Source organism: Chenopodium album, chromosome 4, assembly GCF_948465745.1.
Source record: "Chenopodium album chromosome 4, dcCheAlbu1.1, whole genome shotgun sequence".
Taxonomy (NCBI): Eukaryota; Viridiplantae; Streptophyta; class Magnoliopsida; order Caryophyllales; family Amaranthaceae; genus Chenopodium; species Chenopodium album.
In genome coordinates this window covers 70,726,456-70,753,674 of record NC_137837.1, presented here as the reverse complement: position 1 = coordinate 70,753,674, position 27,219 = coordinate 70,726,456, and the positions used below count along the sequence as shown (strand labels likewise).

General features: G+C 35.7%; 1 protein-coding gene across 1 annotated transcript; it reads right to left on the bottom strand.

Annotated features, from left to right (window-relative positions):
• Nucleotides 1-90: 90 nt before the first annotated feature.
• LOC145627195 (putative FBD-associated F-box protein At1g61330) lies at nucleotides 91-9,478 on the bottom strand. Its single transcript, XM_081679589.1, has 3 exons — nucleotides 9,239-9,478; nucleotides 2,770-2,931; nucleotides 91-820 (listed from the first exon to the last, which is right to left on the bottom strand). Exons 1-3 carry the CDS (start codon nucleotides 9,425-9,427, stop codon nucleotides 449-451), a joined length of 723 nt encoding a protein of 240 aa, XP_081535715.1. The 5' UTR covers nucleotides 9,428-9,478; the 3' UTR covers nucleotides 91-448.
• Nucleotides 9,479-27,219: the final 17,741 nt, after the last annotated feature.

Sequence of the window (27,219 nt, the reverse complement as noted above, 5' to 3'; positions counted from 1 at the left end):
CTTATCAATTGAAACAGACCTGAAAAATTTTCAAACCAAAACAAAAAGAATAAATCATACCATAAGACAAAGCAACAAATGATCTAATATAAAAAACAAACTTGTTTTGTCTAACAAAGAAAAAGATAACAATGTTCCAAACTCGAAAATGGCTACATGCAATGCAGGATACACAGTCTGCAATAACTGCAGTTATTCTTCAACAGCAAAATGAAAAAAAGGTTTACATGACTCTCACAAGTCATAACCACAAGTTCATAACCTACTAAAATAGGTCGATTGACAAAGAAAAGGAAAATAATGTTTAAACTTCAAAACGCCTACATGTAATGTAGGATGCAGTCTGCAGTAACTGCAGTTATTCTTCAGCAACAAAACGAAAAAAAGGTTTACATGACTCTCACCAGTCATCATAACCATAAGTTCATAACCTTGCAAAATAGACCGATCAATAAGGATAGAGCTCTTTGAAAGGTCGATGCTTAGGAGCAATAACACCATCTTCTTTGTCATCATACTCGTAAAGAGCCACTTTGATTGTAGGAGTTGATCTCAAAGAGTTTGCGAACTCTAAAAACTCAGCAACAGCAAAAGGATGCTCCTCAAGGCAGTACTTCTTCGACGCAAAAACAGCAATGTTCTCTATATTTGGCACCTTTACTAGGAAGAACTTGAGCAACTGTATTTCCCAATCACTGAAGTTGAAGTTGGAGAACTTCACTAGTTTCAGGAAAGATAGTTGTTTGTTATGTCGCTCCAATTTGAAATTATCTTTCATTATCAAGTACTGGTTTGTTTGTTGAGAAGAAAAGTTTTGCATCTGTTCAATGAGATAAAATTGATTATTGTTAATAACATGTGTAAACTAAACATAATGAAATAACGGCTTTAAACCAAATAGTCAAGAATGTACACATTAATAAAAGAGAACATTCAACTATACTACATATATATTGTAAAGGACAATAATGATTAAATATACACTCTTTGAAGGTAGTAAGTACCCCTATAGTGGGTTTGAGGGTAGTAAGTGCCCCGAGATGGGCTTTGTTCTACATGTTATAACAGATTCATGTTTAGTGAATTGAATTTTCTAGGGTTCAAAATCAAGGTGGTGGTGGTGGTTGCCAACGGGGATAAGGGGAAAAGGAGGCCAGTTGGTGGGGGAGGTAGGTCGTCGGAGTTGGGGGGGGGGGGGGATTTGGGCGGCGGGTTTGGTGGAGGAGGGGATTGTTGCTAGGGGAGGGGGAAAGGGAGGAGGAAGGGGAAGGGGTGGGTGGTTGGGGCCAGGGTGGTAGATGTTTTTATATATACTACCTCCGGTCCAAATTAGTTGCAACTATTTTCTTTTTGGGCTGGTCCACATTACTTGCAACTTTCCCATTTTTATCCTTTTTAAAACACCCTAATTACAAAACTGATTTTATCTAATTAGCTTTAACCCTAACATTAATTAAGTTACCTATTTTCACCAAAATCAACCCCTTAGCCACCGAAACCAATTCCAGCCACCTTCACCCTCCTTCGTCTTCCTCCTCATCACCATTATTCATCAAATTTCTACATAATCTTCCTCATCCCCAATTTTTTTCTTTCTCCTCCTTCAACTTGTCGCTTGATCGACTCCAATTGAGGCAATTTCCGGCGAGTTCCAGAGTTTGACGGCGAAGAATTGAGCGTGAATCAGCGGTTTCTCTCTCCTCTCCTTCCTTGAGGTTTAAGATCGGCGGGGGTCGGCGGCGTCGTGGTTTAAGATCGGTGGCTCGTGGGTTTCAAATCGGTGGGTTGGGGTTGATGGTTTCGGTGTTGGTTGATTCAGTGTGCTGGGTTGGTGGATTCGGTGTGTTGGGTTGGTGGTTTCGGTGTCAGTGTGTCGAGTTTGCTGGGTTGGTTGTGTCGGGTTTGCTGGGTTGGTTGTATCGGTGTGCTGGGTTGGTGGTCGTGGCTGGGTGTGGTCATAGGTTAGGGGTCGTGGTCGGTGGTTTGGTCGTTGGTTTGATGGTCGTGGCTGGGTTGGTGGTTGTGGATGGGTTGTTGGTTGTGGCTGGGTTCGGTGGTAGGAGGTGGTGGTGGTGGCCGGTTGGTGGTCATGGATGGGTTGGTGGTCGTGGCTGGGTTGGTGGGTCGTTTGTCTTAATTTTTTTATTTTTTTTAGGTTGGATTAAAACTTAAGCATATACCCTTATCTTTCAATAATCATGCATGCTTATGATCTTTTGCCTCGGCCTCCACAACCTCCCCAAAGTTGCTACTAATTTGGACCGGAGGTAGTAAATTAAATCTAATTATCGTTTGGCATTGCCGGTTTTCAATTTTTTTTTTATTTTTTTTTATTTAAAGTATATGATATATGTCCCATAATGAATATTATAATATCACAAGTGGGTATATTGTATACTACCTTAGTTAATTATTATGTGTAACAAAGGAATATTTTATGTCTCATAAATAATACCCCTTTGTTGCACTTAATAATTAACGGAGGTAGTATATATGCAAGTAATAGATGGTAATCTACAGCAAGGTTGGTATAGGTAGGTAGTGAATTTCCGCTTAAGTGGTAATGTTGGTGTAAGTTTATGTTGATATTAAATAATTGCCATAAATAACTCATATTAAAACAAAACTTAAATTACTCACTAAAATTAAGTTTATGGAGATGAATAAGGTGTATAAATTTTTCGTTTGTGATAAGGAATATATCAATTCAACAACTAGCTTACTATCACCATATATGTATATATAAAGCAAAGTCTGAGAGATACTTACATCAATGAAAAGTCTCTCAATAATTGGGCATCTATCAACAAACTCAATAATGTCATATGGATTGCAAATGCTTGTGGCCTTCATAAGTATTTGGAGTTCCTTTACATCAAAGAGAACATGTTTTAGTTCGTTCTTTCCAATTTCAAAGGCTGCAAAAATATCCTGGCATGACAAACAACTCCATCATTAATATAAATAAGATGTACAAAATTAATAAAAGTAAAGGGCGGGTTGATTCAATTGAACCTACTTAGTACTAGGTATGGTCAGGTCAATACAAAACTTTTCTAATATGTCAAAACCATATAATAAGCACGACACGACATGACATGAACAACGTAACTGTTAATAAGCCATGGATATTTAAATGTTAGCAAATGTGTGATATTTGGGATGACATGCGTGTAATTTATTAAGATGATTCACTTACACGACATGATCTGATGATCAGATTCAATTTGACATAGCAAAAGCCTAACATAGCTTTTCCAAAGCATACACTAATGGTCGACTGTAGTCTTGCCTAGCTCTAGCAGACTAGCACCACCCTTAATTATTAAGTTTCTAATCAGGGTTGAATTCCGATTTTGTTACCATGGAAATGATTTCTTAGACTCATCAATGTAAATTTCTATGAATTAAGATCTCAACTACCTTACAAATTTTATTTTTTCATTCCTAACAAATACTGCCTCCATTCTTTTTTAATCTCAATGTTTGAGATATACACTATTCAAATACAATCCTTCATTAATTAATCAAGCGTTTTTGTGATTTATAAGTTAGAAAAGCATAGTCCTGTGTTAAGCTGTCAAAGCTGACCCAAAATGAAAAATCTACCCGAACCTGATTATGATCCAACCTATTTGAACCCGAGATAATGGTGTCCCAAACCCAATATGATTTAACCTAAAACGAAACCTAGACTTGAGCTAGCCTGAGTATTTGACCCGGACCTGGACTGGAGATGATTTAACATGAATATAACCCGTAGCTTATTAACCTGAACTGAACCCCGACCTAAACTGAGATTACCCAAACCTGATTAAACCCGTTAAAGCCAAAATTTAACCCGACATGTTACTAACCCGACCTGAAAACAACCCAACCTGTAACCCAACCCGAATTCAACTCGACTTGTTATAAAATCGACCCAAATTCAACCCGACATGTTCACAACCCATCTCAAACTAAACATGGCCTGTTATTGACCTAACCCGATTTCAAATCACCTTAAATTCAATTACGACCATCTTATTCATATATAGTTATATAGTTACATACTCTCTTCTAAATTATTTCTACTAAGAATATGAAGTTTGCCTCATAATTAAGAATATAAGTGTAGACATCCAAATGTGTCTCCCCAAAACCAAACCCAGGGATGAATACCTTTCACGCCATTTGATTATCGAACGAAGTGAAAGTGTGGAAAGTATAGTGATGAGGATGTTTTATTAAAATATTTCTTTTTCTGTTTTTGAAAATATTTCTTTTCTTAACTTATTTATGAAAAATAGTCAGTCCAATTTAGTTTGGTCCATAATAAGGGTCCAATAATAGTGTAGTTGGATTGGACTCGAAAAGAGCTTTCCAATGATATTATAAGCCCAATTCCGATGAATTATGAGGAAGTCATGGATTAAATTAGATTAGGCCCAATGATTTTTAAAGCTGGTCCAATGATCTAGAGGAGGGCATATTAATTATTATTCCTAAAGTAATTAGGATTGATTTTAATCTTCTAGAAGTGTCTAGAAGGTTCTTTTTATTCTAATGAGTTTAGGATTGATAATTATATTTTTAAAAAGATCTTTTATTTAGAATAAAATATATTAAAACTGATTTCGAAAACTGCTTGGATGCTTAATTACCTGCAACCGGTGTTAAAGGTAAGTACGCGTGAAAAAGCGTGTTGATTTTTAAACCAGCGCAAGTCGACAAAGTCGTTGCCAAGCGCTGACCTTCGTCGCCTGGCGTTGGTCTTCGTTGTCAGGCGACGAGCGTGTCTTCTGGCGCTGACTCCTGTCATTTGCGACATGAGGTATTTTATTCCGAATATGATTTTCTTCGATCTCGTGCTATTTTTCCTATAAATAGGGGTCGTATCTCCCGGTTTTCAAATCAACAACACCCAAAATTACTCTATTCTCTCTCTCTAAAAGCTAGAAGCATTCTCTCTCTCTCTCTCTCTCTCTCTCTCTCTCTCTCTCTCTTCTTTTTCTAAACCTTCCCTCTCTCAAAATTCCTCATACATTAGCTCTAGAAACACTTAGCCAAGTTCGAAGTTGCCTTCGCCCTAGACGTGAAAGGTTTGATATTTCTGAGGGTTTGGTCCCAAATCTCTATTTCAATTATTTAATTTAATTATTTGATTTTATATTTTCCTTAAAGTTACTAACGCGTGTATTTTGTTTTTAGAAAGAGGTACGAGGCATCGAAGTAAGTACTTTAATTGTTTTATTGATCTTTTGATATAAAAATCATGCTTAGATTATTTTATTTTGATCCCCATTATCATGTTATGATGTTTTATTGCTTCCTAGTATCATGTTTAGGTTAATAATTAAAATTTCTAATATCAAGTATGTTTATTATGATGCTTCCTATTTCTTTCCTTATATCATGTTAGGGCTAAAGATTTGATTTTTATTATTTAGTGACATGCTAGGGTTTGTTATTAATCTTTTTAGTATCATGCCTAGGATCCTGCTAATAATATTATTCTTTAATATAATTGTGATTATTATTATGATGATGATTATCATGTTTCTTGATGTTTTATTGTTATTGCTTGATCACGCTTTTTACGCATGTTTAAAGGGAATTTGTACTTGTAATCATGCTTAATAAGATAATTAATAATACTGTTTAGGTTAATATGATTATAATTCAAGTGATCGCCAATAATCGATTTGTTTGTGCATTAATATTAAACCAACATAGATTAAACAGGTTTAGGGTAAACCTATTGATTGCATGTTAATCAGAAAGAGCACATGAATACGAGAAGAATAAAGTAGAGACCTATTTTTAGGGTAAGTTCAATCTCTTTTAGGTTGGATTTGTACCTTCATCCCCGAACTTCCCGTCATAGTTCCAGACCTATTGGAGTTAACGATCTCTAGAATCATTAAGGGGTGTAACCTTCACCATGTGAACAGTTTACAAGTTCCTAAAACTTGTTGGCAACTCTTTTACTCTAGCTTCCTTTCCTTTGGACGCCACCATGCTTAAATGTATGATCACAGTGGGGCTCAAGTGTGGGATGACTTGAAATATTCCCTACAATAAGAAAATACTATATGAATTTTATGACAATTTGTGTCTGTTGTGCGCTTGTGCCAATAGTTACTATGAGAAGTTCAATAATCAATACGTACTACTCCTTACTTAGATAAATTATTGGTATACGCTCATTTCTAAGTGTTAGAATATATCTATTTGAACCCGATCATGACCCGACGACATGTTTGAACACGAGAAAATGGTGCCCCGATCAAGATATGACCCAAACTGAAACCAACTTGAGAACAGAGTAAATCCAGGTTTTCGAGACCCGTTCAACATAACCCTACCTGGAGATGACCTGAATAAAATATGCAAATAATTGACCTGAACTGAACCTGACCCGAACCCAAGAATTCCCTTAACCCGTTATAAACTGTTGAAACCCGAATTTAACACAACCTATTATTAATCCAAGCCAAATTCAACCCAACCTGTTATTAACCCGACCTAAACTCGACTCAAACTTGATAGGAAATAACCCAACTCGAGTTGAACCGACTCACATTGGTCTGACTAAAACCCGACCTGAATGCCCGAATTGATAGCTTTCTAGACTCATGTGTTGTATTTTTAGATTAGTCTCGATTTATAATTTCAAAATATTAAATTTTATAATTTTTACTAAAGTATAATTTAAGATATGATATTCATAAACTATTGGGTGTGACAATTCGCACCCAATGCTTCGTGCAGCACTCATATTTATTCCTCCTTCCTCCTTTCTCCTTTCTTCTTTTTCCTCTTTCTTCACTTTTCTTCTCTTCGAAATTAAGAAAAGTTGTAGAACCTTTCTCTCTCCTCTTTCTTCTTTCATTCTTCCACTTGAAAAACTCCATGTTCATTTCTTTTGCCTGAAAAAATTCCTCCGATTATCACTTATTTGCGCAATTTAAGAAAAAGAAAAAATGGCACGGTGGTTGGAGGTGGTGCCGTTATTGGTGTGATTTGCGGCTGCCTTGTGAACGATGGTTGGATTTGGTGTCGCAATTGTTGGGTAATTTTCATCAAAATTAGTGCAATTTGCAACCTGCGTTGTGGAAGGTGGTTGAAGGTGGCGTCGTTGTTGGTTGGGCAGTTGGGGAGTGTCATTCACTTTTCATCGAAATTGGTGCGATTTACGGCTATGTTGTAGACGGTTGGAGGTGGTGCTGCAATTGCTGAGTGATTTTCGGGAAGTGCAGGTCGCATGGGATGCTGGGAATTAATGTGGTGAAGGGGTTGTGACTGATTGGTGGAGTTCGCTGCTAAAGATGGAAAAATCCAGTGGACCATCCGTTCACCCGCTCCACTCGTCTTATTGTTTGAGTGAAAAACCCGGCTTAAACAGATGATAGGCGGGTGATGCATTAACGGATGCGGGTGGCGGATCACCCGACCCCGTTAACCCGATCCATCACCCGAGTATTTTTAAAAGTAATTTTTATTTTTTTCAATTTCTAAAATTTTTAGATTGGGCTAGGCCCAACTAAAGCTAATGTCCCTACTCCTAATTTAATATTGTAATTTCTAAAAAACCACTACCGCTCTCTGCCTCTCTCTCTTCCCTCTCTCTGCGACTCTACCTCACAGTGGCACCATAGCAACAACGGTAGCAACAACTCCAACAAGGAAAACAACACCTTTTTTTATGAATTTGTTTGTTCACTTGTTTGATTAATTAATTTGTTCATATGAATTTTGTTTGTTCACTTGTTTAATTCAATTATATATGTTGTTGAGTTGTTTTAATTGTTGTTACTAATTTCTGGATTTTTCATTCATTCGAAATTAATTCGAATTTGCTGCTTGTTTTTAGGGTTAATTTCATATTTGCTGCCTTTTTTTAACGAATTTGCTGCCTTTTTTCATGAATTTGCTACCTTTATCTTCACGAATTTGCTACCTTATTTTCACGAAATTAATTCGATTTTAATACTTGTTTTTAGGGTTATTTTCATGAATTTGCTGCTTGTGTTCAAGGTTCATATGTATATTTGAATTTGCTGCTTTTTTTAATTAATTGTTGATGTGAATTTGCTGCTAATTTAGGTATGGGAAATGATGTTTTGGATGGTAATGAATATGGATATTCATCAGTTCGTCCTTCAACACCTTATGTAATTTGTTTTTTTATTCTAAATGTTCAAATTTTACATCCGATTATCACCCGAGCCATTCGTTTCACCCGTGGGTGATGGATGGGTGGATTTGGGTGGATCTCATAGCGGATGGTAGATGGATCGGCTAGGGTGGATGGATGCGGGTGATGGTCCACCCGCTTCGACCCGATACATTTCCATCCCTATTTTCTGTTGGTGGCTGGTTGTGGGCCAATTGGGGAACAACGGTGGTTCTGTGTTGTTGTTGTTGGTTTGGCAGTTGGAGAATGTGTTGCAGTTATGACGGTGGTTATGGTGGTCGAATTGGGAGATGCATATTATGTTACTTTTTGAATTTATGTTACTTTTTTTTTCTTCTTTTATTCTTGTATAATATATCTGATTTTTTGTTGAATGAAATGGTTAATTGTGTGGATCAGCTAATAAAAGGAACATATCAGTCAATCGATGTCTATTATCAGTCAACATTAGGAACATATGAGACATTAATAACACATTAGCCAACAAAATGAACATATCAACCAACAAATGAAACATATCAGCCAACAAAAGATACATATTAGCCAACAAAAGGAACATATCAGCCAACAAATGAAACATATCAACCAACAATAAGATAAAATTAACAAACAAAAGCAACATATAAGCCAACAAAATAAATTATAAGACAATAAAATGAAACATATAAGCCAACAAAATAAACATATCAACCAACAAAACAAAGATATAAGTCAACTAAAGAAACATATCAGTCAACTAAAGAAACATATCAGTCAACTGATGTCTGATAGTAGCCAACAAAAAAGAACATATCAAATATTTAATAAAACATATTAGCCAACAAAAGGAATATACCAATCAATACAAAAAAAAAATATATCAGCCAACAAACGAAACATATCGGCCAACCAATAAAACATATCAGCCAAGCCTACCGCACGTAGATATGCATACGACAGTCCGCACCCAATACCTTCTCTAATATATTTATGACATAGAATATGCATTGTAAGGGTGAAACTAGAATGGTGCAATTAAAAAAAATGAAAGAAATAAAGTACAAGTTATATGATGCGTACCTCAATTAATGTGCTGGTGATAGTCAGAACTCTAACATGTGCGATGTATATCATAAGTTTCTTCAATTTTGGCACATTGAGAGCAAGCGACGCACGTCCGCAATTAAGCATTACATCTATTAGTTCAAACATTTGTTTTTCTCCAAAAGTCAAATTTCGAGGGGTTCCATCGATGTGGAAATTGGTCATATTCCGAGCATCTACAAAGACTGAACCAAGTTGATGACAATCGAGTATTTTTAGTACCTTAAAAAATTTTAAGGCACTTGCATCAACCTTGATTTGACGGATTCCGTGACATTGTACAATTTCTAAATGTTCTAGGAGAGAACAATTATCAATTATAGTCTTGACAAAAGATCGTTTTAGATTGATATGCCTTAGGATTAGAGAGTGCAAAAATTGTAAACCCTTAAAATTGGACGGTAAATTTACCACACAATATGAAATTCTTAGAGTTTGTATAGATTTAATATCAAGAATTTCAAAAGGAATTTGTAAAGGACTTGTATGAGCCTTTCCCAATAAAAAATCCAAGTCTACTTCATTAGGCTCTTTACGCAAAATTGTAACAAGCCATAAATTAATCAAATGCTCAATATTGTTTGAATTCAAACATAGCTTAAATGTTTCAATTTTCTCACTACAATGATGCATGATGACACGATCAACAACGTTGACAGGTTGAAATTGAAAATATTTTCTTGAAAATAAAAAATCAAAACACAAGTGCTTGGAATTTTGCCAGGACTTTTCAAACCTCTTGGCGAGGACTGCTGTTTGGCTTGCTTCTTTGATGGGTAAAAAAGATATGATGTGTTCCACAACATCATCCTCGAGGGTGATAGATGGATTAGTGTTTTGACCTTGATCTATAAAATCACACAGGATTTTAAGTTGTTTTTTGGATGGGTTCTCTTCATCTTTACTCGAATTGCTTTCCATTGATCAAAAAATGAAAAAGGTGAGGAGAGAAAAATCCCAATTTGTATATGTTTTATGAATATGAAACTTCTACCACTTTATTTATTCATGTATTCAAAATTATTGTTATCTTATAATAAGGAACAAAATCAACCCTTGATTTGTTTCACATTTTAGACCATTAGAAAAGTGTGAAAACTATTTATTTTGTACCATAAAATCATTTCTTGATAAGGTATAAAATCATTTTTTCATAAAAGATGGAAAATAAGTTGGACACTCATTTAAGACCTATAGAAGAAGTTACTCCCTCTTATTTATTTATGTATTTATTTAATTTTATTTTTTTTAATCATATATTAATTAATTAATTTTTTATTTATTTATTGTGGTCTCATTTGCTTTTTTTAGCATAGTTTTCAATGCAATATTGGACCGAAGAAATACTTTAGTTTTTCTAGAAACCTAAATTCATTCATTTTCCTTTTCATTAGCCTAAAACTTTTATGTTACCCATTTCTTTTATTTTTCAAGCCCAATTCATAATTATTTAGCCTACAAATCCATCCGAACACATTTGGAACTTTGAGAATGTTTAAAGCACAAAAAACAACCGAGCAATCGGATAATTTTATCAAAAAATGAGTAGTAAAGCATAAAAAAGGAATATTCTCGTATTCCTTGAGTGCGGTGCATCGCGCTAAATTACGCAAGGTTGCAGCGTGACACGCCACTTTATTTTGTCGTGCGTGACGCACATATTTTCGATTAATTTATTTTCGGCATCAGTTAACTTTATGATTATTGTGGCTTTTGCAAGGTTACGAGCTGCGTTTCTGCTCTCGTACTCTCTTTCTCCTAATCTTTCATCTTTTCTAATATAATCTTCTACCATTCCTCTTCTAAGTGTTCTTAAAAATTCAAACTTTAAACTATGTCAGCAGTCGACAACGTAAAAGCTAAAAACCTGACGATTTAAAATCTAAATATTTTATTGAACTTTCTATTATTTTAATTTAACTCATTTACTTTGATTAAATATTTTATTGAAGTTTACTAACGTTCTATTATGATAAAGTTGTAAAGGTCCGCAATTAACGTAAGTAGATTTTAATTATTCGTTTAGCTTAATTAACTGTACAATATTTATTCCTATTAGCATCATATTTAGGACTGATGACAAAGTCTTGTGTACAACGGGTGTAAATTAATTTTATGGTAAAACGACCATTTTTTTAAGCATAACTTTAACCACTTAAAGAGTCACTTTAACTATTTTAATAGTAACTTTTAATTTCTCGTTGATTTAAATTTTATTTTAATGTGTGATTTCTTATAGATACGTGATTACATATATATACTATACAGACTTATATGTTTAATCTAATACATTACAAGTTTTTAGTAAGATAAGATTTATTAATAAAAATAAAATAACTTTTGCAATATAAAGGGTAACTTTAAGTACTTTTAATATAACTTTAACCCATTTTACAATAAATTAACGTACACTCGTTGTACACAGTACAAGACTTTGTCAGGATTGATTTCAAATACTACTATCATGTTTAGGTGTTATATTAATGATGTTAGTATGCCTAGGGTTCGTTGTATAATAATTGCTTAAATTAGAATCATGATAGGATGCGTTAATTCGTTCTTTAATTATTGTCAAGTTGCTTCCAATATTTTATGTCTGTTTATTCTATTTGTTTTGAACACAATAATGCTTGTTATAATTAAGACCTATATCTGAAAATCATGCTTAATAAGATAAATTGGACAACTGGGTTAGGTTCTCAGTAATCTTGTTGCTAAATCCAAGTGATCACAATAATTAGATTTATGTGTGCATTCATGTTTAACCAATTCAACATACGACCTCCGTTAAATGTTATGTTCAACTTTAAGGTATTATTTGTGAGATATAAATATTCCAAAGTTGCATATAACATTTAACAGATGTAGTAGATTATTTAGAGCGAATTGAATATTATTTATATGTTTTTTGGGTTGCAAATTAATAGGTGTCGCTATAGAATTGACTAGAGGCCAATATGTGTGGAATTGACTTAGTAACTCAATTTCGTACCATCATTCTTGATTATCCAGTTATAATTTAGGACCAACATAATATAGAGTTAGTATCATGGATTATGAGCGGGGTGTGACCTTCATGGATCAATCCTTTGTTGTATTTCGATGTGTCCCTATCGTGGTTGCCTTAAATGCTTCATAAACAATTTGCAAATCCCTTAATTACTTATCGGTGGCTTGTTACTTTTTCGGCCCTAATGTATCATTATAATGACATATTCAACTTCTTGTGATTATTTCCAAGCATATTCGCACATGCTAAAGTAGGCACACTTCAATCGACCCCCACAATATTATTAATAAAATAAACATATATACTTGCTTATTCCACAAATATTACAACAATTACCATTTTAGAAAGTTTCGCAAATATTGTAACAATTTCTTATGTTCACATGTTTTCTCTCCTTTATCCTCATCGATCACATGGGTCCATATATTTATTCTCATTATCTCTCTCCCATTCTTAAAATCTGTGTCCCCTACCCAAGTTGTAATATTAGGGGAACAGGGAAAGTATGAAATTATATATTTGAAAATTAACAATCAAGACGAATCTAACAAGATCCCACATGACCAAGTTTTGAAGTATGATAAATTATTAAATTGTTTGAGTTCATTTGTCATGCATAAGAATATTAAGATTTTAAATGAGATAAACACGAAAATTAAATGGGGAACGTATTATTATCCAACAAAAAGCATATACATTGTCTATGTACGTATATCTACATTTTTGTAAAGGTTATGAGAAGATTCCATATCAAACCTGAACCTTTGTGGTGTGTTATATTCGATATTTTTAGGTCAAACACTTTAAAGTACGGGAAGAGGTAAGAAGAAATTCATCTCCAAGTACCCTCACTTTGTAAGATTTATTAACTAAGGTAAGTGTTGTTTTAAAGAATACTACAAGAAGGGGGGTTGAATTGTAGTATGAGAGTTTAGCCAAACTTTTTGCGGAATTAAAATTAAGTTAGCTAAAGGAACTGAAAGATTAACTAAAGGAACTAAAGAATGCAAGAGAGATTTTTACGTGGAAAACTCCTTGGCCCTAACAAGGAGAAAAACCACGACCACTTGGGATTTTGGGAAAAGAATCTTCACTAGAATAGGGCAAATGGTCCTATTACAAACTAAAGACTCAAACTCAAGTTCCTCTACGAACTTGAAACCCCGAGGAACAAGTCACCCAACTTGTCACTCTTCTCTTCTCTTTCTCTCTTCTCACTTCTCTGTTCTCTCTTCTCTTTCTCACTTCTCTTTCTCATACACAAAAGTTCACTCAAACTTCCCCATTCCCCAAATTACAACTCGAAAGAAAAACAAACTCTAGTATAAGAACATTAAGGACATTCTAATGAACTTGTGTGGAATTGACACTTGACTCGAATTAAAAGCTAGAAAACTTATGTGAGCAAGGGTGAGTTTTTCCATCAGATTTCAAAGACTATTTATAGAGCAATAAACATATTGGAAAAACCTCTTTGTGCAGCAAATTCATTACGCCACTACTCATACCCACTAAGAAGATCATGTCCCTTAAATTAAGGAACCATGAACTCCTCAATGTGCAGAAACCATGACTGAGAAAGAACATGGGAGAGTAGGCCGCAAGATAAGGAAAACATGGTGATTTAATTTTACAAGAGATATTTTCGAAAAATGATGACAAAATAAATAAAATCCTTTTGCACAAGATATTTTCGAAAATCAGAGAATAAAATAAAATCTTTTAGTTAAGAAAAGATACTCATTTAACAACTTAACCAATTTCCTAATTTCTAGCATGCACCATATTTTCTACTAAGACCAATTCCACAAAATTTTCGAGTGTAATTAACTTCTTATACTTACACAAATCCTAAAATATAAAAATATATTTAGTCTTCATGTTCTGGGATGAAGCTTCTACTCTGAGGCTTCTTGTTCCTTGGAAGGAACTTCTCTTCTCTGATGAAGCTTCTTCTCTGAAGCTTCTGTTCCCTGAGAGAAACCTTCTCTTCTCAAGTCTTCATTTCTGAAGCACCAGTTCCTGAGAGGGACTCTTCTTTATGGATAGCTTTGCTTCTGGCCTTCTTGTTCCTCTTGGTATTTTTAAAAGACACTTAATTCTCCTGGTCTTTGCAACTGAACACACACTTAAACAATAAAGCACTTATTAGTTTGTAAGTAAGTGAGGTTGTGTCATCATCAAAATCATTAAGTCCAACAGTAAGACTCTTACCAAATGAGCCTAACCTTGCTCTCTTAGTGCGCAGAAGGTGTAAATGTATAAGGTGTTAGGTTCTTAAGGTTCAAAAGTGATAATAAGAGCCTAAATTGATTGGCGTGTTCTATTTAGTTTTCATGCAATAAGTAATTTCCAATTATTGAACTGTCTAAATCCTTTAGATAAAGGTCAAGAAAGAAGTAGATCAAAGTGAATATATCATATTAAAGCTTCAAAGACTTCTAAGTAGATTGACAAAGTGCTTCTATAAAAGGAGTTGTGTTATAAATAATTGCATACCAAAAATAATTTAGTTAGTATTAGAGGTTATCAAAATTTGCTCATCCCATTGGCATGACCCGAACCAAAAATTAGCATATTTGGACAAAATTTTAGGGCATGAATTTGGGTTTCATCTGATTTTTTGGGGGGATTAACCCACATATTATTTTTAGTTAAAATTCTGGCCTGTCTTAGGAATGGCTCGAAAATCCTGCTATTTTTTTTTTTAAAAAAAAAATTTCATTAGCTAGTTCGAGCACAATTTTTTCAGCCTAAAAAATGAGCCACCTTATTTAGCCCTAGGTGTAATTGATATGTCCATTTTATATAGTGTTTTACCCCCGTCCCTTGGTCATAATTGGTAGTGTTTTTGGCTCTTTAGAGCCACTTTTATTACTAATTGGTGTTTTCTAGTGTTTTTGTAGTTTTGGTTGACTTTTGTAGGGATTTGCACTTTTGGAGCATTTTCCCGGGATATTATGAAGTGACTACGAGCATTGGAGGAGCACGACAAGTTTTTATAGCCCAGGGCCGGTTAGAGTCGTCAAATCGGTGATTAAGGGCTCAGCATTTGAGATTCCGAGGCATTTGGACCGAGTACTCAAGACCCGAAGAGGAAATCCGGATTGGGCTGAAGAATCGGAGCCCAATCGAGAAGTCCAAGTTGCAAAGGAGTGTGGCTCGGCCAAAATAGGCACCGCTCGAAGGCGCGCCCGGCCGGGCAAGGAAGAGAACCTTGCGCCCGAGCTCACGCCCGGCCGGGCGCGAGAGTCGCCCATGATGGAAAAAAAAGCGGGCCCGATCGGGCGGCCCTTCGCCCGATCGGGCGTGAGATTTTTAGGGGTTCTGTTCAGCCAAATTTCTTAGTTTTAATTAGGAGTAATTATTTTTGTATAAATACGATTTAATGCGTTATGTTTAGTGTCTCTTCTCTTAGACTTTCTCTCTCTACAACTTTATTCTCTACTTTTCTCTTTAATTCCGATTACTTTGGTAACGATTTCTTCTACTTTAATCTCAGTTATTTACTTTATTTCTGTCATCATGTCTTGTTTAATTACTTTGATTAGTTTAGTTTTAATTATGTCTTAGTAGTTTTCTTTCTAGGGTTTATGAGGATCCATAAATAATATGAAGGGGTAAATTATTGTTGGTGATTATCAATGCTTGATTAGTTTCCTATTGATTGATTTAATGCACTACAACTAGATTAGCGTTGGTCTTTTATGTATGAGTTAAGCAATATTGATTCGAGATTCGAGAGATGAGAATTGATGTTTAGGCTTAGTTTCAATAGGCAGATTAATTCATAAATGGTTAAGTCGAGATTCGAGAGATGAGATTTAATATCGGTAAATTAACTCAGTAGATTTAATAGGCAGACTACTTACTTTTACTCTAAGTAGTTTAGTTCCCTTTTATAATAACAACTTTGTTACTTAATAATTTAGATTATATTAATTTATTAGGAATAGAAAGACTAGTTTCCCTGTGGATTTGACCCTACTTCCCTATCTTCATTAGTTAGAGGATTTAGGAATTACTTTTGATTGGGTGATTTGACTTTATCATGTCAAAATTTGGCGTCGTTGCCGGGGAAACAGTTTTATTTTTATTTCTGATAGTTTTCTGTAGTCTAGGTTATATCTTCTTGTCTCAGAGAACGTTAGTTCTTTGAAGCAAGTCTCATATTTGCTTTTTAGTTCTTTGTTTATGCCTAGGTGTTCCAATTCAGGTTATGTCCCATTCGATTCTAAGATCAAACGCTCTTTCCATAGTCAAAAGAATCTTTACATGAAAATCTTGGCGGGTTCTGGGGATAACAATAATCGCCAAGACCCTCTAACGTATTCTAGTGATTCAGAAATACCTTCAGATTCAGAATCAGAGATGGCAGCACCTAAGAAGCTCATTGATCATTCGGAGCCGGCGCTTACAGATTTTCCACACCTTACTCCCACTCCGGCTCATGATGCGGTACAATTCAATATTAAACCCCAATTTATCACGATGATAGAAAGGAAACAATTCAGTGGAGCTAAGGGTGAAGACCCAAATCTTCATATTGCAGACTATTGTCAATATTTTAATACCATCAGGCAAGTTGGGGTCACACAGGACCAAATCAGGGAGATTCTCTTTCCTTTTTATTTATGTGGAAAAGCCAAATCATGGTATAACGGATTAAATAGAACTGCACTTGGTATAACTAATTGGGATACTTGTTTTAAATTTCTATAATAAATATTATCCTGTAGAGAGGACAACTTTGCTAAGAAGCGCAATTCAAAACTTTGCCCAAGAGCCAGATGAAACTTTGTATGAGGCTTGGGAAGATTTAAAGATTAATTTAGCACAGTGGCAGTTAATCCAAGCCTTTTATAATGGGATTGGAAATTCATCTAGAACAATATTGGATTCTGCAGCTAGTGGAAGGTTTATGAACCTTAATGTTGATGATGTAGTTCAAGTTATCAAAGATATGGAAATCCATAATTCCCAATATGGGAATCCTAGAAGCTTTGCTAACAAAGGGAAACATAGTGTTGACTCTGTATCCTTTTTACAAGCTTAATTAACCTCTATTTGTTAAAAATTAGATAATCTTAGTACTGCAAATATAGCTAATGTTTCTGCAATTAATAATAATTCTAATGAGGCTTTCTATGACAATTATGGAATTGTAGGTCATTGGGAGCAAAATTGCAGGAGTTCTGTGGAGCAAGTCAATGCCTTTCAAGCTTATAGGCAGAATGACCCATACTCCAACACCTACAATCCTGGGTTCCGGAATCATCCATATCTTTCTTACCGGAGCACCAATGTTCAAAATTCTCCACCTCCACAACAATCACAGGTGCCACAACAACCACAGCAGAAATATTACCACCCCAATGTTCCCAATGTTGGCCTGAAGAACCAACCACAACAACCCTCATCATCTTTCGACACTGCTTTAGCATAAATTAGAGCGATGTTGACTAGTATGCAAAAGCACATGGAGAGTAGAGATTCTCAAATTGATTCGATCATAGCACATAATAAAATTGTAGATAATCAAATTGCGCAGATTTCTTCTACTCTACAATCCCGTCAACAGGGAGCCCTGCCAGCACAACTAACCAATCCTACGGATCAAGGTTTCGCAATTACTCTAAGAAGTGGTTCACACTATGAAGGGCCTCCTATGCCCAGAGATGATGAACCTGTTTTAATGAATAATGCTAATCTTGATTCCATTAAACCTGACAATGTTGCTAATAGCCCTACAGGGCTGAAGAGTAGTACTAATATTTCTAATAATACATTGCAGGGTACAACTCCAGGGAAGAAAGAAGCTCCAGATTAGAGTAGTAATGCTCCAAAGCCGGTTATTAAACTTTAATTCCTCAATCGTCACTTAAAAACAAATTTGGATAAGCAGTTTGGTAAGTTTCTGGAGATGGTTAAAGATTTGCATGTAACGGTTCCCTTCACAAAACTAATTACACAAATTCCTGCACATGCTAAATTCATGAAGGAAATATTGACTAGAAAGAGATCTATTAGTGTTGAGTAATTAGGTTTTGATGATTGTAAACTAATGATGGTTATCTATCTAACGTGTTTGTTAAGTTGTGCATAGAAAGAACAAGTTATACTTGGACCAGGATACAAGGAACCTGAGCAGTCACATATATATATATATATATATAAGGAACCTGAGCAATATATGATAAGCAATAGAGAAACAAGAACAATGATGAGTGTTATGGTTGATAAACATGATGATGGCTAAAGAACCATGAAGGTAACTATGTAAATAGGTGTTTGCATATGTTAGCTTCATAAGGTAAGTACACTATGCATACATGAGTTGTATATGTGTAGGAGTATTTACATAAGCTTTAAGTTTAATTAGTTCTCTCACTTGAAGTTTGTTTATGACAAACAAACTTCAATCTAATGTTTCTCTTAAGTGTTTATGTGAAGACAGGAACTGACTTAGGTGAAGTCAATGGGTTGGAACATAGAAAACTTCAAGAGGAACAAGAGAGAATGAATGAACCTAAAGCAGGTTCTCCCATGAGAACCAAACCACGAAGGAACCTGAAGGTATTCTCTAACAAGATCCAGAAGGAACTTTCGGCAGGCTTTCCCACGAAAGCCGGAGCATGTTCCCTAACAGGTACATGAAGAGTTCCATGTTCCCTAACAGGTACATGAAGAGTTCCCTAACAGGAACTTAGTTCTCTAACAAGAACTATCTAAGTTCCCTAACAGGAACTTGCCTCGAGATATAGAATACATTAATACTACAAGATTCCAGAACAAGTGTTTCAAAGAAACAACATGAAGACGGAGAAATCAAAGTATGTCGCTCTAGGATTCATGTAAGTATGTTGGACATAAAAGTCAGTCTGGAACAAGTCTAAAGAACCAAGGTGAACTCATGATAGTCAATGAAATTAGAGTTACTGACTTGTCAGGAACTCAGAGACTGTCAGAGTTCCAGAACCTAATCGGAACTTAGGTCTGCACGTCGTTAAAGGTCGCAGGTCGAATTTAATGATATAAATATTTACCTAATACGTGCATATCTTTTAGGGATTTGGTTTTACAGAATAAAAATATTTATTTTCTAATAAATCCCTTTTGGAAAAAGATAAGTTATTTTTGGAAAATATTTTCAGTAAAATAAGTTTTAAATAAAATCTAATTTTATGGCAAGTACATCTTTTGTTGAAAGATATGGTAAATATATCTTTTGTAAAAAGATATGGTAAGTATATGTTTTATAAAAAGATATGGCAAGTATATCTTTTGTAAAAAGATATGGTAAGTATATCTTTTGTTAAAAGATATATTAGTATATTTGGAAAATATAAGATTTAGATAAAATCTGATTTTATGGTAAATATATCTTATTATTATTGATAGAATATATTCTTAACAAAAGATATATTTTTGGAAAACTTATTTTTGGAAAATATCTTTTATTTCTATCTTTTAATAAAACTTATCTTTTACGAAAAGAATAATTTGGGTGTACTATAAATATGCTCATATGTATTCATTCAAAGTTGAGGCTGATGAAGCTTAGTGGTCGTGCTTAATGGTTTCATCCTTCACCACGAAGCTAAGTCAAACCTCCAGGTCAAAGTTCCAGTTGGGTTCCAGTTACAGTTCGTCCAGTAAGTTCCAGACAGATCTTGAAGTGTCCAGCATATTAGTTTTATCTCTTTATTCATTGATATGTATTTAGAGTTATTCTTTGAGAGCTTGTAATTAGGAAAAAGGGTTTTGAGTGTTTTATGTATTGGGGTGTGAGAGTTCGTGAGGATTCTCGTTATAATTGTAAGAGTGCAATATGTGAGCTTCTAGGTGAAGCTGTGAGTTTTGTACTTAGGTGGTACAAGTATTTTGTACTTTGGCAGTACGTGTAGTACTTTGGTGGTACGAGTGAATCTAAGTGTGGTGCTTAGATTGGGTAGGATAGGGTCCTATCAAGTAGCAAGTCCAGTGAGGAACTTGTGAAATAAAGGTCCGTGTCTAATAGGTTGTAACTTGGTGTTTGCCCTATTATAGTGAAGTGTGTTTGAAATCCCTAAGGTAGGGTCGAGGTTTTACTTCCAGTTGGGCCCTGGATGGTTTCCTCGTAAAATCCGCTTTGCATTGTCTAAGTTCCTAACAACAATCAGTTTTATATTCCGCGAAAAGTAGGCACTAGGAACATACTACAATTCACCCCCCCTCTTGTAGTATATCATCCGAATTAACAATTAGTGAGGTAGAGACAGTCTCTTTTACTGCAGAATGTAGTGGCGTACTACAAAATAAATCTCCACCTAAACTGAAAGATCCGGGTAGTTTTTCTATCCCTTGTCATATTGGCAATCTAATGATTGATAATGCATTATGTGATTTGGGTGCTAGCGTTAGTGTCATGCTATTGTCTGTGTGTTCCAAGTTAAATATGGGTAAATTAAAAGCTACTAATATTACTCTACAAATGGTCGGCCGTTCTTTTAAATACCCCTTAGTTGTTTTAGAGGATGTTCCTGTTAGAGTAGGTAAATTTTATATACCTCTTGATTTTGTTGTTCTTGATATGGATGAGGATTTGCAAACCCCAATTATTTTGGGTAGACCATTCCTTAACACTGTAGGAGCAATTATAGATGTGAAATGTGGCAAATTGACACTATTAGTAGGGGATGATAAAATTACTTTCAATTTGAATAATACCCCTAAAAGCCCCATGACAGAGGAGAAGTGTTTTAGTGTTAATGTGGTTGATAATTGCTCTAATAAGCCCCAAGCTCTTGTAAAAGATCCCTTGGAGGTGGTATCTTGTGTTGCATCTTCTACAGATGAAATAGACAAATGGCAAAAGGAAGTTGATGCAATAGAAAGAGCCCTCTACACTGTCGGTCTTGGCTTTGAAGATGAGAAGGTGGAAACAAACAAGCAAGTTGCGGAAGCTGAGCCCATAGTGAGTGTTCCACCAAATCGAGTTGCAATTGCTCAATCCAGTGATAGTTTGAAGCAACCATTGGTAAAAAATGAGTCTCTCGTGAGAGTAGTAGTAAAGAACCCCCAATTCACGACAAGAAGGATCCACCAGATAAGGTGAATTGGCGTCCCACAGGGCATGTTAGGAAGCTGCATCGTGGTCTAAACACCGCTCGATCGGGTGAGAAACCACCCAATCAAGCGGTTGGCCAAGGTTCCTAATTTTTAAACTTGGTGGTAAGAGGGTCGTGCGGGACCTAGATAAACCAGCGCTTTGCGGGAGGCAACCCGTATTTTCTTGCTTTCTAGTCTAGCTTTCTTTCTTTTTTTTTTCTTGTGAGGGGAGAAAGGAGGGATTTTAATGAGTTTATTGAGTTTTTGTACAGGTTTTTAAGGAAAAGAGTTAGTAAAATTTGGAGAAAAGAGAAAACATTCCTCGTACTAATGTTGTCTCGGGCCCGACCGGGCGCGAGACTAGGGGTTTAAAATTAGGAATTTTCTCCCGATCGGGCGCGAGAATTGACGAAGTACGGAACTTTTCATCGCCCGATCGGGGGAAGGGCGCCTAACCGGGCGTGAGAGCTATGCAATTTCTTGAATTTAGATCGCCCGACCGGGCGCGAGTTTCTCTGCCCAGCTTTTATTCTTCTTCTTCCTTCTTCTTTTTTTTCTTATTTCCTTCTATTTCCACCATTTTTTCTCTCTCTAAAACCTTAAACTCTCTAACTTCTCTCTAAGATATCTTCTCAAATTCTCACCCAAATTCAATAATTCTTACATATTTCTAACCCTCTCTTCATCCCTTACATTTCTATACCAAAACCCCCAAATTCCAATCAGAAAAAAATCATACCCATTTTTCAAGTATGGCATCAAAGAGGTCAAGGACGATTCTAGGGAGGAGTTCTATCTCAAGTCAACAATATGATCCGGAATTGCAACTTCCGCAATGGCCAACCATCCGAATTGCAACCCGAGAACAAAAAGAACGGCTTGAGAAACTCTACGGGCGAGAGGTAATCCTTTCACGGTGGTTACACCGCTCTGCTCTTGAATCCTATGGTTTATTTGATTACGTTAAACGTTTTTTGAATGATATAGGAATGAGAAAATTTGTAGATATGCACTACCCTACTTATCGTGAATTAACGTGTGAATTCCTTTCTTCTTTGTCTGTTGTGAATAGTAAAAATGGTCCGAAACTGATGTTTAGGTTAAAAAATGGAAATATTGTTTTAACCTTTGTTGATTTTTGTAAAAAAATTTATTTGAATTCTGAATTACCCATACAATGGCATGAGCAATATAAAATGGAATATATCTATCATGTTTTGACTGGTTTACCGCCACCTAACGCCCAATATGCTAGTGCCAAACCTATCCATCACCCTGTACCTAAAATCTAGCAAAGATTTGTAGGTGTTTGTTTTTAGGTAGGAATGAGCCGCGTAACGCCCAAACCAATGAACTAGCTGTAGTTGGACATTATGTATTTGGGTACGGTAAACTAAACATTTCTAGATACACATCTTTCACCTTAGTAGACATGCCTCGGCTAGTAAACCATGTGTAGGGAATATTTCAAGCATTACCCCAAACTTGAACCCCAATGTGATCATACACTTAAGCATGGTGGCGTCCAAAGGGAAGGAAGCTAGAGCAAAAGAGTCGCCAACAAGTTTTAGGAACTTGTAAACCGTTCACATGGTGAAGGTTACACCCCTTAGCGATCCAGGAGATCGTTAACTCCAATAGGTCTGGAACCAAGACTGGAAGTTCGGGGATGGAGGTACAAATCCAATCTAAAAGAGAAATAACCTGCCCTAATAATAGGCCTCTACTTTATTCTTCTCGTATTCATGTGCTCTTTCTGACTAACATGCAATCACTAGGTTAACCCTAAACCTGTTTATCTATGTTGGTTGAATATTAATGCACAAATAAATCTATTATTAGCGATCACTTGAATTATAATCATATTAGCCCTAAACAAAATTATTAATTATCTTATTAAGCGTGATTACAAGTACCAATTTCCTTTAAACGTGCATAAAAGGTGTGATCAAGCACTAACAATAAATATCACGCAACATAATAATCATAATAATAATCATGATAATCAAAATAACAATCATAATTAAAATAATCATCATAACAATACCTATAATAATTATAATCATAAATCATAAAAATAATCATAATCATATTAAAGCATAATAATAGCAAGACCCTAGGCATGATACTAACATGATTAATAACAAACCCTAGCATGTCACTAAACATATAAAAATCAAAGCTTTAACCCTAACGTGATACTAACATGATATTAGGAAAGAAAATAGGAAGCATCATCATAATCATACATGATATTAGAAGTTACCCTAAACATGATACTAAGAAAAGCATCCTAACATGATACTAGGAAAAGCATCCTAACATGATACTAGGAATCAAAATAATAACCTAAACATGATTTCTATATCATAATATCAATTAAACAATTAAAGCATTTATTTGGATGCCTCGTACCTCTTTCGAATAACAAAATACACACGTTAGTAACTTCAAGGAAAATAACAAAACAAACAATTAAATCAAATAATTGAAATAGAGATTTGGGACCAAACCCTCATAAATACCAAACCTTTCACGTCTAGAGAGAAGGCAACTTTGAACTTGGCTAGGTGTGCCTAGTGCTAATGTATGAGGAATTGTGTTTGTAAAAGGCTAGGCTAGAAAGAGGGAGAGAAAGAATAAGTTTTAGCTAGAGAGAGAAAGAAAAGAATTAGAGAATTCTGGTTATTGAAAAACGGAGGTCCAGGGACCCTATATATAAGAAAATAGTCCGGAATCGATAAAAACGAATCAAAGTTCAAAAAGGAATAAAACACGCCTCTATCGCCAACGACAGGACTTGTCGCCTGACGAGGCGACAGGGCTTGTCGCCAGGCGACAAACCTGTCGTTTGGCGATGTAGAAGGTTTTCCACGTGTTTTCAACGCGAAATCTACTTTTTGATCAAAACAAGTCATAAAGTCCGCACGAAGGGTAAAATCGTAATTTCATATAAAACACTTCTTTTAATCCAAATATCACTCATAAAACATAATTATCAATCCTAATCCCATTAGGATTTAAAAGAACCTTCTAGAAGATTCTAGAAGACTATTATCAATCCTAATTGCATTAGGAATTATAATTCATAATAGGCCCTCTTCTAGATCATTGGGCCGCATATAAGAACCAAACCGGGCCCAGTTTAGTATTTAGGCCATAACTTCCTCATTATTCATCGGAATTGGGCTTATAATATATCGTTATAAAGCTCTTTTCGAGCCCAATCCAACTACATAATTATTAGACCCTTGTTATGGACCAAAATAAACTGGATTGGCTATTTTCATAAAATAGAGTAGGTTTTCGAAAACAGAAAGAAAGATTTTTTAATAAAACTAACCACAACATTAGACTTTCCACACTTTCACTTCATACGATTATGATTTGACGCGAAAGGTATTCATCACCAGGTTTGGTTTTGGGGAGACACAAATGGGTGTCTACACCATGCTACTACCCCGATTCGTCTATGAGGCCTAATTACTAGGTTAGCAGTTAAGAAGGTCGGGTTTGTTGAGAGTGGACCTCGCGGTCTCACTAACTGTGGACCAGACACCTACATGACTGCTAGGTACCTTGAGGATTTAGGTTGGGTACGTTGGGATAGCCAGCGAGTCCCCCACTGGTGCATTAGGACAGGATCGAAGCAACCATTGCCTATCTTTCCCCTGCCTAATCCCGAGTTGACCGCTTTTCCCCCTGGGCAAGTGTCCTACAGATATGACCTTTTATTTGCCCACGCCAGGGGGCAAGTACCACCAGTTCCACCACCACCCCAGTCTGAGACCGAGGTAGTGCTTTCACCACCTCGCATGTCTCATACAACCCCACCTCCTCCCCACAGCGACTCTGAGATAGTCTGGGATCTTTAGAGTATAGGTTAGGCCATAGGACGCATAGAGTATTCACATAGTGACCTTAGGAGGATGGATAGTCTCCCTTGACCAGCGATTAGGGTACCTTGAGAGGAACCAGGGTAGAGCCCTGTATCCTATGTATGATGATTATGCTTGTCGGGGCAATATTCCCGACGATGCTATTTACCCTGATTGGTTTCAACCCCACCCCAGGGATACGATAGAGATCCCACCGCCCGTGGTATTTATACTGACTATTCATCTTTCCACGGGTACGGCCAGGACATACCTTTTGGGGGACCGGCTTAGGGGGTTTTCAGCCTAACTATTTTTGCGGTAGCTCTTCTGGTGCAGGTGGTAGCGGTGGAGGATTTGGTTCTATGGATGAGGATGATGAGGATTAGCCAACTGGGCTAGTTCCCGAGCCAATGAGGACATTGTCTGATTCTGGCTTGGGGAAGATTTTTGGATTTGGTATCTTTCCTTTTCCCTTTTCTTTTAATTTTAGTGTGTTTTTTTAGATTAGATTTATTGCTTTCTAGTATTTATTGCTTTCTTATATGAAAAATACCAAAAAAAAATTTAAAAAAAATCCAAAAATACGTTTCAATGAATTGTAAATCATGCTTCCTTGTGCCCCATACTTGAAAAATATTGTTTTGATTCTTGGTACATGATGATGAGAATTGTGGATTTGTTGATCATGATTTTAAGTTTGATTGCTTGGATTCCCTAACATGCGTCAATTTTACCCAACTACTTGTGAATATAGTGCCTGACTAGTTGATTTGGTTAGGAATGTGTGTTAGTTCCTGGTATGTCAATGAATTTGAGTATTGATTTGCAACTATGAGTAATGTTTCATGCCTCATTATTATGCACATTGTGGAGGACGAAGGCATTTTTTCTTTTAAGTAGCCTTCGGATGATTTAAGACACATTTGTTCCCTTCTTTCTACCTATGTACGTTGTTGCCTTGACTTTTTGTTGTTTATAAACCACATTACAAGCCTATTTTTCCCCATTGGTTACTAGTCCCAAGCTTGGCTTGGGGGAGCTATTAGTGAGTGAGGTGAGGGAGTTTGTAGTGCGCTTATTATTTGCACAATTTGGGTGGGTTTTGAGAAGTTATTTTGTTCTTGATCGTAGTTTATTTTTGATGAGTTTGAAAATTTAATCTTCTTGAGAAAAAATAAAGTATGATGTTATGAAAAAAGAAAAGTTCAAGAAAAAAGAAAAGTGAAAAAATAAGTGAACTTCAATAGAGAAAAAAAAGAGCAAAAGAAAAAAATTGTTTAACGTTTAAATGTTCTAGTTGGAGGTTGATTAGAAGAAACAAAGAAAAAAGTGAGTTTCAATGAAATCAGAGTTTGGAAAATAAAGCTTGTTATTCACTCGAGTTCTATATTATTATACTTTTGTGAGTGGTATTGGTTGGGATTGTTTGTTATGTTTGGAGTTATATTTGGTGAACTTTTGTTGGAGTTGAGTATGTTGGAGATGATTGGTCATTATTTATTTTTGACCTTGGTTTTATTAGGTGTTGCTCCCTTAAGCATGGCTTTTCTCTCACTTTTTCCCAAATATTTCCTACCCTTTTACCCTAGCCTTACATTACAAGCTTTAAAGACCTTCCGACCTTATGCATAGAGTCGTGCGAATGTGAAAGTGTTGTCTATCAATGCAAGGAATGACTTGACATATTTCGAGTCGACTAATAGGTTGAGTGCTTGTCTTTTTAAACACACGAGAGTTTTGAGTTTGGGAGGGCATTGTTCACATAAAGGGGTTGGGATGGAGAGCGATCGAGTACATCTTTTACTCGCCACATAAATGAGAGTTTAGTGTGTGAACACTAGTCTTGAATTCTATATGCTCTTGTGGTTTCCTCTATTTGACAATTGTTAGGGAGGATGAGTGATTGGATGGATGAGATTGGTTGATGTTGAAGCATGTTTATTAGATTTGCCTTGAATTGTTTGTGCTCGATTTTGACA